The following is a 19,918-nucleotide window of genomic DNA, read 5'->3' as shown; positions in this document are numbered from 1 at the left end:
TTCCCGTGTCACCTCGTCGAGCGAGCACGCGTTTTTACGTAGCCGTCGCGTTTATCGGTATAGTGTTCCGACCGTATTTTCCGCCAACTCCCGCAAAGTGAAACCACCTGAAAGATGGGTCGTATGCACGCTCCCGGCAAGGGTATATCCCAATCGGCGCTTCCGTACCGCCGCTCGGTTCCGTCGTGGCTTAAGCTGAACGCTGACGATGTTAAGGAGCAGATTAAGAAGCTCGGCAAAAAGGGTATGACCCCGTCGCAGATCGGTATCATCCTGCGGGATTCGCACGGTGTTGCCCAGGTTCGGTTCGTCAATGGTAACAAGGTAGGTTGAAAAGTTTGAGGATTCTACTTAAAATACGGGGAAAGTTGGGCAGCATGAGAAGAAAGGTTAGATTTTTCTGTGCGTATGTTAGTTTCTCTGGTTGAACGATAGGGGCGCTGCTCTAGTTTCCTCTTTGTTGATATTTCACGACAGGCTTGTTTACCTGTAACTAACCGGAATTTTATCTGTTTCGTAGGTTCTGCGTATCATGAAGGCCGTCGGCCTGAAGCCCGACATCCCGGAAGATTTGTACTTCCTGATCAAGAAAGCCGTCTCGATCCGCAAGCATTTGGAACGTAACCGCAAGGACATCGACAGCAAGTTCCGACTGATTCTGATCGAGTCTCGTATTCACCGGTTGGCTCGCTACTACAAGATCAAGGCCGTACTGCCACCAAACTGGAAGTACGAATCAAGCACCGCATCGGCTCTTGTCGCCTAAACAGGTGTTTTGCTGGGTGTCGTCGCTGAAAGGATGTGAGAAAATATTCTTTCTGCTCGGTTTATATTAAAAGAAAATAAAGAATAAAAAACTAGGATGGTAAGTTGGTTCTATTTACTTTAGGAAATTGAAGAAAAGAAGGCCAAATTCGAGAAGGTTTGACAACCTTAGGGCGTAAATCAACGTTAGAACTGGAGAATTCGGTTCAAAAATATCGAGAACTTTTATTTGTATAGAAGTAGTGGATACCAGCAAGTTATTATTGAATAATAATGACTATTTTTATGTAAAATACACATGAACATAAAATCTCAGAAAAACCTATTCGAAAAAATAAGATAATACAATCGTGTAGGTCAATCGGCAAGCAATCACTTGAACGGATTCGGGTTGGCTTTGAATTCCTTCTGCTTGCGCAGCAGCTTAAGCTCTCGTTCTTCGGTGGCTCGGCGTTCTTCCGCTTCGCGTCGTGCTTTCTCCTCTTTGGCCCGCTGCAGTTCGGCATCGAACTGTTTGCGTTCCTGCAGCCGAGCCGACATGCGGAGATTAAACGGTGCCTGCTGAAGCACCGTTTTCGGAAGTTCCGGTTTGAATGGCTGTTCCTTTAGGACTTTGGCGTCGTGTGCTCTAAATTTAGCTGGTTCGGGTTCCTTCGTGCGTTCTTGCTGAAAAATCAAAAACAGATTAACAAACCTTAGCAAAGCAAGAAGGTTCAAAAGACTAAACCTGTTTTTTGGCATTATCGGCTGACTTTTTCAGCCGATCCGGTTTCATCTGTTTCGGGGTGGTTGGAATGGTAAACTTTGGCTCGGCATTTTCCTTCTTCAGCACCGTCTGGCGAAAATTCGGTGCAGGACGTGCGTGAAACTTTTTCATCTCTTGCAGCTGTTTGTTTTCCTTTTCGCGCAACGCTTGTCGCTTTTGTTCGTATGCCTGAGCATAACGGTAAGCTCGGTCGTACGTGTCCTGCGAGTGGACCTTCGGCAAACCCTTCTTAATCTGATACTGCTGCTGCTCCTGCTGGTGGGTGCTTGCGCCTCCGGATTCGGCGGATTTGTCCGATGCCGAACCTAAACTAGAACATGGATCTTCCGATTTTTCTTGCTTAATATCAATTTGTTCCATTTTGATCGACAGTGGATCAAACAATTGTTTTTCACTCTTGATCGCTCGATCTGCAGACAAACAATGGATTGGTGTTAGCATTGAACGATTGTTTGTGCAATATTTACTCACAGAAAAAGCTTCCCGAGTTGTTCATTCCGGGATCGCCAATGCTTATGTTATCCCAGTCGAATTCCATTGTATTTGCCATGCGTAGGCTAAATCTAGTTGTCTAAAATACTCTACAGAATAATTACCACTTGTAAAATGTTCTATTTAAGACGTTTTGCACAGATTTTGTCCAGTTTTTTCCGTTTTTTCCAATTTTTTCGCCTAAAAAGACAAACGTCTACTTTAACTTTTTGCTTTATACCGTATTTTTTGACAGTTGTCGAAAGTCGCCGCCCGCTTTGTTGATGCGCGGTTTTTAAATGAGAGCTTTTTCGAAACTGCGCGAAATTGAAGCTTTTCGAACAAAAATGACCAGAAGGGGGAAAATTACAGTCAAGGTTCCTGTAGAAGTCCTGTATTTAATCAATGGAAATCAATGTTTGAAATGATTGTTATTCAGATGGTAAATATTAAACATCGTTCCATCATTCATTTCATACCGATCGTACCCTGATCAGAATGCAAATTTCCATATACTCTTTATGTGTGAAACTACATAATTTTTTGCAATTTGCATCTGACAAATACAGCAAAGTTTCGTTAATTGGTGGTTCGTTAATTGGGCGGTTCGTTAATTGGGCGTTCGCTAATTGGGCTATGTGACAACTTGAATGTCAAAATTGTATGGAATTTTCGAGTTTAGAAATTTCTAACAACTGTCAGTCGGCCCAATTAGCGAATCAGCTGGAGTGCAGTCGTGGCCCAATTAACGAATTCAGGCTGTAGCATATGTGTGAGGCACATAAATATCATTTGTATCGCCATGAATAACATTTATGGCCCCATTAAAAGTATGTACAAGGGCACATAATTTTCGACTATATAGGAAATGAAACATAATGTTTATGGCAGTTCACACATAAATAAAATTCTAAGTCATATACCTTATATGAGCCTCACAATAAATAAGAAATTTCTTTTGATATTTATATTCAAGCAAATAAATACAGCCTGAATTCGTTAATTGGGCCACGACTGCACTCCAGCTGATTCGCTAATTGGGCCGACTGACAGTTGTTAGAAATTTCTAAACTCGAAAATTCCATACAATTTTGACATTCAAGTTGTCACATAGCCCAATTAGCGAACGCCCAATTAACGAACCGCCCAATTAACGAACCACCAATTAACGAAACTTTGCTGTATAATGTTTTAAGTAACATGAAAAGTATGTGTTCAGGTCCTATAATTGTTAGGCTTAAAATTTTATAAGTGTAACATTTTATATCAGAGGACAAATTTGTCATATAATGCGCATTTATCCCCTCAATCAAATAATTTTGTCACACCAAAATATGCTCACACCAGTTAACAGTACGCTTTTGTTGGTTGGAATTCGAAATCAATAGTGTACTTTAACTTTATCTGTGGCCAAACATCAATATTGTCTTTTCATTTCTGTTGTGATTTACCCTAGATGTGTAAATTTAAAACATTAAGGCTTGTTCGCGACAAAATTTGGACACCCCTAAACACACACAGCTTCGGTAATATGTACATACATTAACAATGAGTGAAATATTTTGCAGAGTGGTAGACGTATGTCTGTTCTTTCTGAAAATATAACACTTGTTTATATCACAAGGCTGGTAAACGGCTGAATAATGCGTACCGTCGGTGCCTTGTGCACGTGTAGGCATAAAATAGACCCTACAGTGGTTCATAGCCTCTTATTCAGCAACTCCTATTCCTACCGCCTCGTGGTACTAGCTGGGATATGAGCAACTTTGGTGGAGATCGGGTAACCAACCCCGGTGGAAGCCAAGGTCGTATGCTGACAGTAAAGGAGGGCTCTTTCGAGCTTCGTTGGCCGGCGAAACAGGGGGTTGGTGTAGCAGGCTTTGCAAACCGTCACCACGAAAAATACTAAAGCACGGAACGAAGAACAAATAAATTCTTACTGGAACAATCGGAATAGACCCACGCGACGAAAAAGGACTATGGATTGGAAACTCGGGACGTGGAACTGCCGATCTCTCAACTTCCAAGGGAGCACTCGAGTGCTCTCCGACGTATTGAAGAGCCGCAAGTTCGACGTCGTAGCGCTGCAGGAGGTGTGCTGGAAGAGCTCAACGGTACGTACGCGTCAAATTGACGCTGACGGATGCGTTGACGCAGCATTCTGTTTGGGCCTTAAGACTTCTCGACTTTGCCGCCTCCAAGAATATGGCCGTACGTAGTACCTTTTTCCAGCACAGAATCCATCATAAGTACATCTGGAGGTCACCAAATCAGACAGAATCACAGATCGACCACGTTCTGATCGACAGTCGGCACTTCTCAGACATTATCGACGTCAGATCCTATCGAAGCGCTAACGTTGACTCGGACCACTACCTAGTGATGGTTAAGATGCGCCCAAGACTCTCCGTTGTGAACAACATTCGGTACCGACGCCAGCCTCGGTTAGATCTCACGCGGTTGAAGCAGCCAGATGTCGCCGCAAACTACGCGCATTCACTCGAAGCTGCACTGCCGGAAGAGGACGAAGCTCCTCACGAGGACTGTTGGAACACTATCAAAACAGCCATCAGCAGTGTATCGGAGAGCTCCATCGGGCATGTGGCCCGAAATCAGCGGAACGATTGGTTTGACGATGAATGTAGGACGATGATGGATAAGGAGAACACTGCGCGGGCGGCCAAGATGCGCAGTGCTACACGTCAGAACGTGGAAAGACACAAACAGAAGAAGATGCAGCGAAACCAAATCTTTCGGGAGAAAAAGCGCTACCTGCAAGAGCAGGAATATGCAGAGTTGGAGCGGCTGCATCGTTCTCAGGAAACGCGAAAGTTCTACCAGAAACTGAACGGATCCCGCAAAGGCTTTGTGCCGCGAGCCGAGATAAGACTGGCAGTATTCTGACGGACGATCGTGAGGTGACCGATAGGTGGAAGCAGCACTTCGACGAATACCTGAATGGCGCCCAGGCGGAGAGCCATGGCGGCGGGGAAAGCGATTTCGACGGTGCAACAAACGGGGAAGAGGTGCCAGCCCCAACGATAGGCAAAGTCAAGGAGGCCATCATGCAAAAGATGGCATCGGAGCGGAGCTTATTAAAATGGAACCAGAAAAGCTGGCCGTTTGTCTGCACCGTCTAATTGTTAGACTTTGGAATACGGAACAGCTACCGGAGGAGTGGAAAGATGGGGTTATCTGCCTGAGAGAACTATCGAGCGATCACCGTTCTCAATGCCGCCTATAAAGTGCTGTCCCAAATCATTTTCCGCCGTCTATCACCAATTGCGAATAGATTTGTGGGAACTTATCAAGCCGGCTTCGTCGAAGGTCGGTCTACAACGGATCAAATATTTACACTGCGGCAAATCCTCCAAAAGGGCCGTGAATACAGAGTTCCCACGCATCATTTATTCGTTGACTTCAAAGCCGCATATGATACCATCGACCGGAAAGAGCTACGGAAAATCATGGACGAGAACAGCTTCCCCAGGAAGCTCATCAAACTGATTAAATCTACGATGGATGGTACACAGTGCTGTGTTCGGATTTCGGGTGGATTGTCAAGTTCATTCGAATCACACAGAGGGCTTCGTCAAAGTCTTTCATACCTGCTGTTCAACATAGCGCTACAAGGTGTTATGAAACGAGCGGATATCAACACGCGGGGCACGATATTCAACAAATCTAGTCAATTCGTCTGCTTTGCCGATGACATGGATATTATCGGCAGAACATCTGTGGCAGTAGCTGAATAGTACACCAGACTAAAGCGCGAAGCCGAAAAGATTGGGTTAAAGGTAAATACGTCTAAAACAAAGTACATGCTGGCCAGCGGTACTGAGGCCGAACGACACCGCTTGGGCAGTAGTATATTGATCGACGGCGATGAGTTTGAGGTAGTCGATGAATTTGTCTACCTTGGCTCACTGGTAACGGCGAACAATGATACCAGCCGTGAGATTCGGAGGCGTATTATCAGCGGAAGTCGTGCTTACTATGGGCTCCACAAGCAATTGCGGTCGAGCAGACTAAGTCCCCGTACAAAGTGCACCCTGTACAAGACGCTTATTAGACCGGTTGTTCTCTACGGGCATGAAACATGGACAATGCTCGAGGAGGACCTGCTTGGAGTTTTCGAACGACGAGTGCTAAGAACGATCTTCGGCGGCGTACAGGAAAACGGAGTATGGAGGCGGAGGATGAACCATGAACTCGCACAGCTCTATGGCGAACCCAGTATCCAGAAGGTAGCTAAAGCTGGGCGGATGCGATGGGCAGGGCATGTTGCAAGAATGCCGGACAACTACCATGCAAAGATGGTGTTCGCCTCAAATCCGGTAGGAACAAGACGACCAGGAGCGCAGCGAGCAAGATGGTTAGACCAGGTGGAGCGAGATCTGGCGGAGAGTACTCGGTGTCCGAGGAATTGGAGAGCGGTAGCCCTCAACCGAGTTACATGGAGAAATTTTGTTCAACAGGCTTTGTCTTAGGACGGCAAGCCATCTAAGTAAGTAAGTAAACATCTAAATCTGGTGATTTTATCAAGCTTCAGGTTAATTAATAGCTGCTTTCGAAGCTGCAGCGAAGCCTAATAGATACTTTTTTGCACTTTTAAATAGCCAATTTGCGCAATGCTGTCAATTCTATTTTTAGAACGAGAAATAGTTTTGCAATCTACTTTTCCAGTCGCTTAATCAACGCTTCATCAACCTTTATGCAGCCAACAAAAAATCTATTTTTAAATTTAAAAAAATGGAACGCGTCATTTTTATTTCGCCGTGACCGCGATATTTTTAGTTTCGAATAACTTTAAATTCGTACAAGTAAGCTAGCTAATTAAAAATGCATGTCGTTTTTCCGGGAATTGAACCCGCCATCTTTTGATCCAGAAGCACTCATCGTATGATCCGCCCCATTTGCATCTGCAGAACAGACAGTGAGAATATCTTTACACCTCAAGCCTAGCCCGTCTAGCGTGAAGCAGTCGATAATGTCGATAACGGATAAGCTTTTGCTGTCAGCCGAATTGCGAAATTCTATGATCTGACAGTAAGTGTGCTGTGAGCCGAAAAAAAACTTGGTAGAAATTTGTAAAGCCACTTTAACACCCTTAAGCAGACTTAAAGTAGTTTGAAAGCTGTGAGCCTAATGAAAGCTTCCACTCTACATTTTAACACCTTTAAGCAGCCGTAAAACGGTTTGATGTTTATGGCTGTTTTGCAGCAGATTGTTTAGCAAAAAAAAATCTGCTATTAAGCTTTTTTATCAGCTTTTGGGAGAGAACTGGTTTGAAAAACTTAAAGTAGCTTACACATCGCTTATTTAAACACAATTTGAGCGCTTACTTTATGCAGCTTTGATCGCCTTAAATCAACCCGTAAACAGCCATTGCTCTTGCAATTCAGCTTCCGTTGTTACTTGGGTCGCCACCGGCTATTAGAGTAGAGGACATTACGGGGTTAGTACAACGATTCTACTGACTCTACAGCAGCACCTCCCAGCCGAGATTCGAGCATACGACGACTGGCTTGTTAGGCCAGTATCGTACCCCGAAGTTGCCATCGAGCGGTAACAACAAAAGGCTGTATTATTTACTGGCAATGCATAATTTAGTACAAAGTAAGGATGTAGAAGGGTCTCAGAATTAACTAATATTTGAGAAACTTGACATCAAAGATCGTAACATTAGGTCAAGGATCAAATATACAATAAATTGCTTGTCAAATCTGTAGCTATACGATTACAAAATCTTCTTTCCATGCATGCAGACATAGAAGACTCAGTTACAGTGACGCTAAAAATAGGGCCCATGATCCCTATACGTGCATGTTTTTTGGAATTTGACGGAGTTTTCATGATTAGTGATAAAAATAGGGATGTGAGACTTCTACAGAAAACGTGGGTGATAAAGAAACGGAAATTCCGTTCGGATGGTTCGGATTCACATGATAATTTTACTAAAGAACTACCAGGAATTGTGATTGATAAGCCTTACTGATTGCTGATTTGTACCAATACAAACACTAATTAAACAATCCAACAATGCTATTGTTAAGTACTTGCACGATCTTCCACTTCAATCATTTTTCAGCAGACATTTTTAAATAAACGCCACATTTAATCCGAAAACCCCCGCTTGATAAACAACTTGAAACCTAATGGTGTATAACTCTTATCCATGCGCCTCAGGGCGCAGTTCCTCCACCATCCATGGTCTTGCGCCGATATCTCATCAATCGCAGATAAGGACCGTCGCCTTATCATAGGCGAAATATTAATGTGTTCAAATTGTTCCAACGACACTGCGCGATAGCGAGGGCCTGCAGGCTGGACTGGACGCACTTGACATCATGCCTGTTTGCGAAACTTCGCTGTCGCTATCGCCACATTGGGGGGAAGACACAATTCAATCAATTCCCAATCGGTTCAGTACGAAAGTGATCGTTGTGGTCGTCGGAACTAAGAACGGCTGAATTCTATAAATCTATAACGCGGAATATTGAAGGGATTTTTCGAAGTACCATGCTGCCTAGCACGAGCACCAGGTGGTGGTTGGTACTGCTGGTAGCGTTGCTACCAATTTTGTCATTAAGCAGTAACGGTTACGCGGTGTCTTCTGACGATGAATCTAGCAGCAACGGCCCCCGGATCGTTGGAGGGTTCAAAGCAAGTGAGAGTGCTACTAGACATCAGGTGAGAGAAAATTTAATAAACATAACCTGTAAAAACCTATAGGCAAAAACCGACGACAACGCTTTATCTAGGGACTGACAAATCTTTTCCGATTGACCTTCCAACGGGCGCATACATGGAAAAACAGCAAGTGAGTCATTTTATGACGATAGCATCAGGGCAATTCCGGCCCACTTTATCAGTGACACTCAATTGGAAGAGTTCATTGTTTTTCAGCGAATCGTCGGGCCTTATCTTGTAATCCGTCGATATATCGAATTACATGGGGAAATTGCTGGAAGGAAGCTACTATCATGATCAACAAACACTCAATTCTGGTTCAGAAGTGTTTATTTTGAATCATTTACTTCAATTGCCCCAATCGAACTATAGAGACTTTATAATAATCGTAATAATCCTTGGAAGGGCAAATATAGATAGTAAAAGGATAGATTGCGCGAAAATATTGCGCACGGCAACTATTTCTGGGTTAATCCAGATAATTTTGCCTAAACCACGGAATCCAGTAACGTGTAAAATGCGGTATATAACCTCACTTTTTGGACAGTTCAAAAACCATGTTTACATGATGTAAAAAATTTAAAATCGACTTCCGTTTTAGCCTACTGCTTCACTGAAAACTTCCAATCTCATGTTATCGAACTCCCCAAACTGTCAAAAGACGCTATCATACAATGATGTATGGGAAACAGCGGGGTGCTATCCGTATCTTAACGAACGGTGTTTGACAGTCCACTTAACGAAGGGCGCTATTTCAAAAAATGCAAGAAATAGCGCCCGTCTGACAGGTAGATTTGCTGCCAACCTTTGTCGAGATGTGCTGAGATGTTGGCAACAAAAACATGGCACCCATCGCAAGCCCCTGATGGGAAAGAATAATTATCTAAAGCTTTTTTCACTTGCTGACCTGACAGGTGTCCATCCGGCGCAAAACCACCGACCAGGCCTCGTTCGGTAGCGGGCACTTTTGCGGGGGCAGCCTTATCAACAACCACACCGTACTGACGGCCGCTCACTGTTTGGTGGACGAAAAAAATCGAAAACGAGCTCCGAGTTACTTCCGCGTGGTTGGAGGCAGCACCAGCCGGTTGGAACTTACGACCCAGGTGGAAATCCGAGACGTTTCCCGGGTTACGATTCACGAGCACTACAATCCCAATACGTTCGAAAATGATATTGGAGTTTTGATCGTAAGTTGACTCACGACGGTTGGTGGTTTCAATTGTCTATTAACTTCAGTTTTAATGATCCCTAGCTTACGGAAGTGATTCCCAGTTCACACCAAACCTTGCAGACGATTCAGCAAGTAACCACCGTACCGACGGCGGGAGTAATTTGTCAAACCAGCGGTTGGGGAACTACGCAACACGTGAGTGATGCGAGACACTGTTTTTAAAATTAGAAGAATCACAGATTTGTTTGGTTTTTTGGGTTTTTAGGGAGTATCGCTGGCGACCCCCTATTTGATGGCAGTTAACATAACGGTTCAACCGATGGAGCAGTGCAACTCATCGACCAGCTATCGGGGAGGCCTCACGAAGGGTATGTTGTGCGTGGGACAGTTCGAGGGCGGTCGTGACGCCTGCCAGGGAGACTCCGGAGGACCTTTGGTGTGTAACGAACTACTAGCAGGTATCGTATCATTCGGGAATGATTGTGCTAAGCCGGGCTTTCCCGGTATCTATGCGGATGTGGCGTACTACCGGGAGTGGATTCGGAAGAATGGCGCCGGAAGAAGCGGTATCGCCGGTGGCATCCTTGGGGCACTGGCGGTGATGTATTCTGTCGCATCGGTATCAATCATAAATCAATTCATTGCCCTTAGAGATATTTTTATTTATTTATGTGCCAGCAGAATAAACGAAGAATGATGAATTAGTAACTAATTAAAGGCTGCACTTTTTCTGTATGACTTTCTTTTGTATGAAATATTATTCTTATCGTAATTTGACGCAATTGAATTGCACTGATATGGCCCGAAATGATAATGGGAATCACACAGACCAACCATGGTAATATCGAGGAAATTGAAAATGTGTAACAATTGTATTGAAAGTGAGGGCACAAGATATGATTTTTTTGGTGTGATCGTTATAAGCACCGTCTATCACGTACAAATGCATAAGCAAATTTTGGCATAATTTATGTCATCTCAACAGCTCAAAATTGGCGGTTTACCAGAAGCCAGTATTTCGATTATGTAACGATGATAGACCGATTAATCCACTGCCTAATCCAAATTACGTTTCCACAATACAATTTTTATTTCGATTTTTATTACGCGCTGATGATACAACACAGCATTTCTCGACAGTTATGATGATACCGCGGTTCCACCTGCACCACTGTACAAAAAGATTTGCTGTACAAAAGAACTTTCTGGAATTCACGGCAATCTTGAGTGTTTCTAACAACCAGAAAAATGTTCAGGTCGTCAGATACAGCAAGCGGCATCTATCGGGATGCAGAAAACAAATACCGTTTACGTATAATAAAAACATCAATGGACCAAGATTACTGCCTTGCGGAACTCCAGAAAAGTTCGTGAATTTGGTGGTATTTTGAGGTAAACTGTAGTAGATAATTTGCCATGTTGCGCTTTTCGCCTTTTTTGAATACAGGGAACATGATGAAAGATTGTTTCCAAAGGGTAGGAAAAACTCCACTGAACACCGAGTTGTTGAAGCTCACGGAACGCGGTTTCGGGCAGCTCAGAACAATATACTTTTTCAAAATTACAGATGGTATGCAATTTGGGCCTGCTGCAAATGACGATCGACGTCGCTACTCCTGTTTTCAGTTGGGAGGGAGGTGCAGCTGAATCAAACGCACTTTTAAAATCAGTGGCTCATGCCTAGTTATCTTATTCCAGAGCCGATATCTGTCTGGAGTGTAGCCAATTACAATTGCGTTTTAACTTTTGGCGTCCAGTTTCTTTCGGGCTTGTGCCAAAACCCTTCCGTATGTCTTGCATCCACAATCACGAAGATTTGCCAGATCGGGCTTTGCTGGATGGGATCAGCTTGGAGTCAACCGGTATTGTAAGTGCCCGGTTGCAAGAACTGCTTCATTCTACATTTGGTTTGTCAATAACAAATCAATCAACATACGCCTCGATTCTACATTTCGGTCGTGTAAGTCCCGATCGACGTCTGTTATAGCAAACAGTTTGATTTCGATCGGAGCGAAATGTTCGGATCGGAAAGGGTCCGTTTGGTATGCAGAATCGAGCCGATGCTTCTTCTTGACTGTACTCGGTGCTGGGCTACTCGTCGCCACTATAGTTGGTGAGCGTCTCGACACACGCTAGTCCGTTTTAACCTGGTCGAGTCATCTAACACGTTCGGTCCCTCTATTCCTGATGCTGGCAGGGTACTTGAGGAGAACGGACTTCACCGCAAAGTTGTTCGGAATCCTTGCGACGTGGCTGGCCCACCGTAGTCTCCCAATTTTCGCCAGGTGTATGCTTTCCAAGTAGTGCCTGCAGCTTGTAGAAGACTACCGGTTTGATTATCGTTTATAGTGTGACTCAGACTTGAGCGGTGGCGTATGCGCCGTCTTGTGGAAAAAAAGTAGGTTCGACTTCCAGCTTGAGTGTGTCGTTACATCTCCTTATTCGTATTAATGTCGGCGGTGACCGACATCGTATGGCGGTGACAAGCCCGATGACGTAAAAGAGGGGTTCTATGATCTTCTCGACAGGACATATGGAGAGTGCCCAAGACATGACATAAGTCATCGGGGATTCAAATGCACAGGTCGGACATGAAGAGTTCTTTCGTCCCGTTGGTAGAGAAAGCCTCCATCCTACCACAAACGACAATGGCCTGAGGCTAATCAACTTTGCTGCAGCCAGAGGAATGGTTATCTGTAGTACCCATTTTGCACGATGGAACATTCGGAAGCACACCTGGAAACACCCTAACGGAGAGGCATGCTCTCAGATCGACCACGTTCTGGTTGATGGCTGGCACTTTTCTGGTTGCGCAGACGTGAGAACCTCCGGGGACCAAACGTTGACTCGTAGTAAGCAAGATCCGTGCCTGGTTGTCCAACGTATTCAAATCGAAGCCAACGATGAAGATACGACTGAACATTCGGCGGTTATCTGCGGAGGAAGTTGCTGCAGAGTACTTTCTGAAGACTGATGAGCGGATCGGTGAACATCTAGGAGAGAACCTGAACGAACAGTGGAGACACATCCACGACGCGATCAGTACTACAGCGCGGGAAGCGTTGGGTACTACTGCTGCAGCCACTTCCAGTGAGTAGTTTGACGCAGAGTGCCAGTGAGTGACTGATGAAAAGAATCGAGCCAGAAGTCACATATTGGCTGCAACTGTGACATGCCAGAGCAGAGAGAGATACCGAGACGCTAGAGCTGCCGAAAAGAGAGTTCACCGTCGTAAGAAACGTCAGCACTGGGATCGCGTTTTTCGTTGCTTCGAAAGGCACGATACGAGAAGCTTCTTTAATACGATCAACGGAATCAGGAACCGGACCGTGCCAACTCCTGTTATGTGCAACGACAAGGAGAGGAACATGATTACCGAAAGATCGGAGGTGGCTAGGCGTTGGAAACAATATTTCGATGCATTGTTGAATAGTAACAAGATGGAACGGTCAACAGAAACAAAAAGCCAAGCAATGGGTTTATACCGTCTTTAGACATTACCCTTCTTTATCGACAGACTTCGCAGCCGGCTTGTTAGAGTACAAGAACATTACGGGGCCAGTGCAACAATCCTACTGACTCTAACTAGCAAGAAGCACCGCCTAGCCGAGATTCGAACATACGACGACTGGCTTGTTAGACCAGCATCGTACCTCGAAGCTAGCTGGGCGGCGTCAACAGAAACAGGATAACGATTGAGGATGATGGACAAGCTGTGAATCCACCAATTTTGAACGAGGTTAGGAAAGCAGCGAGAGAGCTGAAAAACGACAAAGCAGCTGGAAAGGACGGCATCCCCGCCGAACTTTTGAAAATCGGGAACGAACGGCCTTATAGTGCAATCCATCAGGTTATACTAAAGGTATGGACTGAGGAGGAATTACCTACGGACCTTGACTACTCTCTCGTCGGGCATTCTGGCCACATGCCCAGCACACCGCAACCTGCCACATTATACTATGCATCTATGATTGAGAATATGTAGTGTAAGCGAGTGTGTTGAGCAGGTTTGGGTACGAATCTCTCTAGACGGATACTCGCTCTACTTCTGTGTTATATACATACCGCCCGATCGAACACGTGATTTGACACTGCTTGATGCGCACAACGATTCGCTGAAGGCGATATCCGCTCGGGCCCTTCCTGCCGATGAAATTGTTATTGCTGGTGATTACAATTTTCCCGGTTTGAAATGGTGTTCTGCTGAAAACGGCTTTTTGTATCCTGATTCAGAACGTTCATCTTTCCATGCTGGCACCAGCATGACAGCAATTGACTGCTACAGTTTTAATCTATTGCGTCAAATCAATCCAGTAGTGAACGAAAATGGTAGAATCCTGGATCTCTGCTTTGTTAGCTGTTCTGATTATGCACCGAAAATTTGTGAATCGCCTTCCCCTCTTGTCAACAGTGTTAGATACCATCCTCCTCTGCATATTGCCCTCGACGTTAAACGTGCTACTCTCGGCCTCCAAGTTTCCGACATCGTCAGTTGCAATTTTAAGAGAGCTGACTACAATAGTATTATCGACATCCTGTTGAACATAAATTGGTTTGAAATTCTTGACAATGACGATGTCAACCAAGCTGTAAATACTTTTACCAATATTTTGTATTACGCCATTGATCGCCATGTACCCAAAAGAGTTACTACTCGGCATTCTAGACTACTGTTGTGGAATACTGCGGAGTTATGACGTTTGAAAACAAGTAAAAGCGCTGCAATGAGTAAATACACAAAGCATGGTGGTTACATACTGCGTCAGCGTTACGTACTAATCAACAGAATCTACAAGAGGACAGCTAGACGCTGTCATACACAGTACTTGTAGTACGTCTAACGTAGGCTTAAGTCAGCCCCAAAATCATTTTGGAAATACGTAAATGAGCAGAGGAAGGAACCTGGTCTACCCTCAACGATGCACTATGAAGTGCAGACGGAATCGCGCCCACAGGAAATTTGCCAGCTGTTCGCTAGAAAGTTCGCCCGCATTTTTTCAAGTGAGACGTTGTCAATGTCTGATATATAGCTTGCGGCGCGTAACGTTCCCACATCAAGCCAGTCAAGATTGTATCGATATCAATTAATGCATGATACATTCAGCTATAAGCCGAATGAAAACATCGACGTCTGCGGGTCCGGATGGTATACCATCAGTCCTTCTGAAACATTGCTGCGCTGCCTTAGTAGCTCCTTTGAAACATCTGTTTGGCATGTCGCTCACATCCGGAGTTTTTCCAACTCTTTGGAAATCTTCCTTTATGTTCCCAGTTTACAAAAAAGGAGATAAAAAGCAAGTTGATAATTACCGTGGGATTACGTCTCTGTGTGCCGTTGCCAAACTTTTTGAAATGGTCATCTTGGGATCTGTCTTCAATCATAGCAAGCTGTATATCGCCGAAACTCAGCATGGATTTTTACCAAAACGTTCTACCGTTATGAACCTCTTAGCATTCACATCATACAGACGCAATGTCCAATGGCTTTCTTTCAGACTGACGCCATTTACACGGACTTATCAGCTGCTTTCGACAAAATTAACCATGTCATCGCGATAGCAAAGTTAGACAGACTGGGTTTTGGACCTAACGTTCTACGTTGGTTCCAGTCGTACCTAAGAGATCAGCGTTTGTCAGTCAAGATAGGCAACTGTATATCCAAAGAGTTCTCTGCCTCTTCCGGAATTCCGTAGGGTAGCCATCTCGGACCCCTGATATTCCTACTTTATTTCAACGATGTGAACTTCTCTCTTGAATGGCCGCGGTTATCTTTTGCCGATGACCTTAAACTATTCTTTGTAATTCGGACCACCGAGGATGCTCTCTTTCTTCAACGTAAACTAACCGTTTTTGCTGAGTGGTGCCAAACTAACCGTATGAGCTTAAACTACAATAAATGCTCAGTCATCACTTTCACACGAAGGAAAATGCCAATTCGATTCTACTATCACCTAGCAAATAACGTAATCAATAGGGAAACATGTGTTAAGGATCTCGGTATACACCTCGACGAGCAATTATCTTTTAAACAGCATACACCGTTAAAAAACTCAGCAAAATTTGCGAGATTTGGATAGCCAAGCGTTCGGTGCAAATTTCAGTTTTGCAAATCGACGTTTACGGATCTTTACTAACGTTTGGCAGAATAAAAAATTTTACCGAACGCTCGGCTGTCCAAATCTCGGCGAATTTTTGCTGACTTCGGCCTTTTTTTTAAGTGTGTACTTCCTATGTAGTACACGCAAAATAATCCACGTTCTTTCTACGTGAAAAATCACGTAAATTTCTTTACAGGGAGTTACGTAACTTTCATATGAACATTATTGGAAAATACAATAACATCTATCTGATTTCCACGTAAATGCACGCATACTAATGCAAACTACGTTAAATTCACGTAAATAGTACGGGAAAAGTTAGATGGAAAATAGTCACATAACTTTTCACGTAATTTCGACGTGAAAATTATTTTGAGTGTAGCCAAAGCATCTCGTTGCTTGGGATTCATAATGAGAGTGTCTAGGAATTTTACGGACATTTACTGCCTGAAATCTTTCTACTATTCACTCGTGCGTTCAATTCTTGAATATTGCTCGGTAGTTTGGAATCCTCATTACCTCAACGGAGTACACAGGATCGAAGCTGTCCAACGAAGATTTGGTCGATATGCTCTTCGGAGGTTACCCTGGAATAATCCACACCAGCTGTCAAGTTACGAAAGTCGTGCACAGCTTATAGGACTTGACTCACTGCAAGTGAGGCGAGAGCTTTCCCAGGCTATGCTGATTGCCGATCTGCTAACCAATCACATCGATTGCCCTTCGCTTCTCGGCGAATGAAATATCAACGTCCGCTCTCGAGCTCTTCGCGATGCCGCCTTCTTCAGATTGCCTGTTCGAGGTACTAATTACGGAACCCTGGGTGCTGTCATCGGTCTGTGCAGCGAACCTTCAATAGAGTTTCTTCTGGATTCGACTACCACATTCCACGTTCTAGAATCAAAGTAAATATTTTAAGTATAATTAGGCATCATTAGGACCATCTGGGTCTGTTGATTGGTAACAAATAAACAACAAATATACTACTTTCGCTATATTAGCATATTTGTATACTATACTTGATATAGTTTGCGGTTCTGTGTCTGCACCACACTTCGTTTTCCATTTTGCCATCAAGCATTGATCGCAGAACTTTACGCTCAAAAATCCCAAGCACTCGTAGGTCAGCTTGTTTTAGCGGGTTTGATTCATGTACGTACAGGGCTGCCGGGAGGATTAGAGTTCTGTAGGGCGCCAGAACTTAAGCTAGCTATGCAATGCGTAGAAAGTCCGAATCGCTGCTGCAAGTCGTCGTTTCACTTTGCGGCTTACATCGGCTCCACCTCGGCACCAACACCGTTTCGACGTTGTTAATACTGGCAGCACTTCTGGTCACGCTACTGTAACGGTGGGCATCGACCCGTCATCGAGATTGTCAACTGGACGTTGGCATTAGCAACTTCCTGTTTCATACATAAAGCAAACGTTGAACAGTTCAGTTATATTTTGTGTGAGGTGAGAAAGCTGCTAAAAATATGTTAAATATTTATAAAAATTGAATTATTTTCCTATATTAAAAGTAAATTTATTTTCTCTCTTTTATTAAAAAATACCTAATTAAAATCATGCAGCTAAAATAATTAGATAACCTACTTAAAACTAAAGTTTAGGTTAGATTTGTTCCTAAGACGAAGATACACGTGCAAACCGATTTTTGTGAGTGATTAAACTTATATCTATGCATGCTAAACTTCTTAATGCTAATTATAAATAAATCTACAGCTAAAGCTGCTGCTACTACTACTACTAAAACAACGGAAGCGAGTTTCGTTGTGGCCAGCTAAAAGAAATCCTTATCTCACGGAACGTCTAGGAACAAACTTTAGAAAAATCGTCCACAGAACGAATAAATTTCGACATGCAGTCCATCCCGGAGCATTCGGAAGATCGCACAGTACCACTCGCAGAAACGCTCGACGAGAATCGATCAGATTGCGTACAATGCGAGCGCCCAAACGGAGCGGATAATATGGTGCAGTGCGATAACTGTCAAGCATGGTGGCACTTTTCGTGTGTTGGTGTCTCCGAGTCGATCGAGAACCGCTCGTGGTCATGCCCAAAGTGCCAGCCAGATGATGTGCTTAGCGTCGTTTCCTCGTCTCGTGTCTCCCGTACTACCGATAAATCGGCGAGATCCCCGAGGTTGAATTTGCAGCTTGAGAAGCTGAATGAGCTCCAAGCAATACAACGTACGTTCGTCGAGGAAAAATATAAGCTGCTTGAGTCGCAGCTCGAAGGTGATAACAGGAGTGTAAACAGCAAGAGCAGTCGAGTTAGTAAGCGGTCCAATACCGCCAAGGTTATGAACTGGGTAAAATCGTGTGCAGAGCAGACCGGAATCATCCACGTACCGACATCAACGGACGAAGGCATGACAAATTTGCCGCCAGTACGAATCGACCAGACGCAACCGATAGCCACTACCACCACCAGCCACATTCCAATACCGAAGCTGTTACCAGATGGTAACAATCTGCAGAGTCCGCTTAAACATCCCGCCATGCCGACACACCGATACTCATGTACAACGACGTGTGCGGATCCAGTTACTGGAATTATTAATGCTGTTTCTCAACCAAGTGACGTTTTAACGCAGCACGTCGCTTCCAACAGTGCGATGCCACTAGCACAATCAACGCCAACGTGCTTACTACATCCCGCAGCAGTTTCACTGCCTACAAATGCACAACCAAAGCCAACGGTGGCACTGGTGGATTTGATACCTGCGTCAGTAGCGTTTACAGCGCCGGTATCTCAGTCTACAGTGACAAAGGCCTTACCAGATACGATTCCTGTACCAGCATCCGAGCAGGCATTAATCACTGCACCGCCAACCGGACCGCCAGTTGTTTCCGTGCCAGTACCGTCGTATGTGTGGAAGCAGCCACTACCGTTGCTGCAACAAAATGGTATATTCTCGCAACATACACAGCCACGAGCGTCTGTGGTTACCGTCGAACCTATAGGGTTTTCTGGAAAACAGTCGGTATCTACGATCGCACATCCATCCACGATTGAACGTTCATCGATACCAGCGTTGGCACCTCCGCCAACGTACCATTCATCGGCACCTGACGCTAATCTTGGGAGAGCGTTTACCGTGCCGCCAGTGGTGCATCTTACTTCTTTGTTTCCACATCCATCTACATCAGCGCAACTTCCGGATCAACCAGTTGGGCCATTACCACCAGCTGAAAATGTCCTACCGGCGACCATGCCTGCGACGGCATCTGTGCCGATTCCTGATGTAAATTGGGGATCACAGTTTCAACGAGTGACAACAGCCACACCGACGAATGTAAGTTCATCTGCACCGGTACCCGTACCGCCTGCATCGACATCGACATCGTGGCCTGGGCCACTCCCTGGTGAAGTATTCCGCTTGCCACCAGGTAAGCCAGTAAATCCTCTACAAGAAAATACACCTTTAAACCATATCGATGCCAACCACCAACATTTAATAAAACAATTAGGTAGTATTGCCTTATCACCTGCGCAAGCACCATTGCTTAACACAAATTTAGCCACTTTCGTCCTCACCCCCTCGCAACTAGCCGCCAGGCAAGTAATGCCGCGTGATCTACCCCCCTTCTCTGGCAACCCCGCCGATTGGCCACTATTTGTCAGCAGCTTTATTAATTCTACGCTAGCTTGTGGGTACTCTAGCACAGAAAACTTGTGCCGACTGCAACGATGCCTCAAAGGCGCTGCATACGAGGCTGTGCATAGCCGATTACTTCTACCTGAATCGGTACCTCACATAATGGAGACACTCCATATGTTATATGGGAGACCTGAACTACTTATTTCTGCTCTCCTGGGGAAAGTAAGGTCAGTGCCAGCACCGAAGCTGGAAAATTTTCAAACCATTATCGATTTTGGGTTGTCAATTCAGAGTCTGTGCGACCACTTAGAAGTTGCCGGTCAAACTGCACACCTGTCAAATCCCAC

At 44.6% G+C, this 19,918-nt stretch overlaps 3 protein-coding genes across 3 annotated transcripts; 2 read left to right on the top strand and 1 right to left on the bottom strand.

Moving 5' to 3' along the window:
* On the top strand, positions 1 to 863 carry LOC128736724 (40S ribosomal protein S13). The gene is made up of 2 exons (XM_053831213.1): positions 1 to 324; positions 521 to 863. Exons 1-2 carry the CDS (start codon positions 115 to 117, stop codon positions 764 to 766), a joined length of 456 nt encoding a protein of 151 aa, XP_053687188.1. The 5' UTR covers positions 1 to 114; the 3' UTR covers positions 767 to 863.
* A 155-nt stretch (positions 864 to 1,018) lies between these two features.
* On the bottom strand, positions 1,019 to 2,202 carry LOC128732488 (DNA ligase 1-like). The gene is made up of 3 exons (XM_053825746.1): positions 2,003 to 2,202; positions 1,493 to 1,941; positions 1,019 to 1,431 (listed from the first exon to the last, which is right to left on the bottom strand). The coding sequence occupies exons 1-3, from the start codon at positions 2,079 to 2,081 to the stop codon at positions 1,138 to 1,140; spliced, it is 822 nt and encodes a 273-aa protein (XP_053681721.1). The 5' UTR covers positions 2,082 to 2,202; the 3' UTR covers positions 1,019 to 1,137.
* A 6,322-nt stretch (positions 2,203 to 8,524) lies between these two features.
* LOC128732422 (trypsin eta-like) lies at positions 8,525 to 16,607 on the top strand. Its single transcript, XM_053825670.1, has 5 exons — positions 8,525 to 8,695; positions 9,610 to 9,885; positions 9,951 to 10,064; positions 10,135 to 10,467; positions 16,470 to 16,607. Exons 1-5 carry the CDS (start codon positions 8,525 to 8,527, stop codon positions 16,605 to 16,607), a joined length of 1,032 nt encoding a protein of 343 aa, XP_053681645.1.
* Positions 16,608 to 19,918: the final 3,311 nt, after the last annotated feature.

This window comes from Sabethes cyaneus, chromosome 1, assembly GCF_943734655.1.
Source record: "Sabethes cyaneus chromosome 1, idSabCyanKW18_F2, whole genome shotgun sequence".
Lineage (NCBI taxonomy): Eukaryota > Metazoa > Arthropoda > Insecta > Diptera > Culicidae > Sabethes > Sabethes cyaneus.
Note: the sequence above shows the minus strand (reverse complement) of the source record. Positions and strands in the feature narration are given on the sequence as shown.

Bases quoted from the DNA above. Each gene is read 5' to 3' on its own strand.
- LOC128732488 (XM_053825746.1), bottom strand. From the start codon at position 2,081: ATGGCAAATACAATGGAATTCGACTGGGATAACATAAGCATTGGCGAT. The intron at 1,942-2,002 runs GTGAGTAAATAT...GTTTGTCTGCAG, and splicing joins CAACTCGGGAAGCTTTTTCT to ATCGAGCGATCAAGAGTGAA. The intron at 1,432-1,492 runs GTTTAGTCTTTT...TTGATTTTTCAG, and splicing joins CCGATAATGCCAAAAAACAG to CAAGAACGCACGAAGGAACC.
- LOC128736724 (XM_053831213.1), top strand. From the start codon at position 115: ATGGGTCGTATGCACGCTCCCGGCAAGGGTATATCCCAATCGGCGCTT. The intron at 325-520 runs GTAGGTTGAAAA...TCTGTTTCGTAG, and splicing joins GGTTCGTCAATGGTAACAAG to GTTCTGCGTATCATGAAGGC.
- LOC128732422 (XM_053825670.1), top strand. From the start codon at position 8,525: ATGCTGCCTAGCACGAGCACCAGGTGGTGGTTGGTACTGCTGGTAGCG. The intron at 9,886-9,950 runs GTAAGTTGACTC...AATGATCCCTAG, and splicing joins ATGATATTGGAGTTTTGATC to CTTACGGAAGTGATTCCCAG. The intron at 10,468-16,469 runs GTGATGTATTCT...ATTGCTCGGTAG, and splicing joins GCATCCTTGGGGCACTGGCG to TTTGGAATCCTCATTACCTC.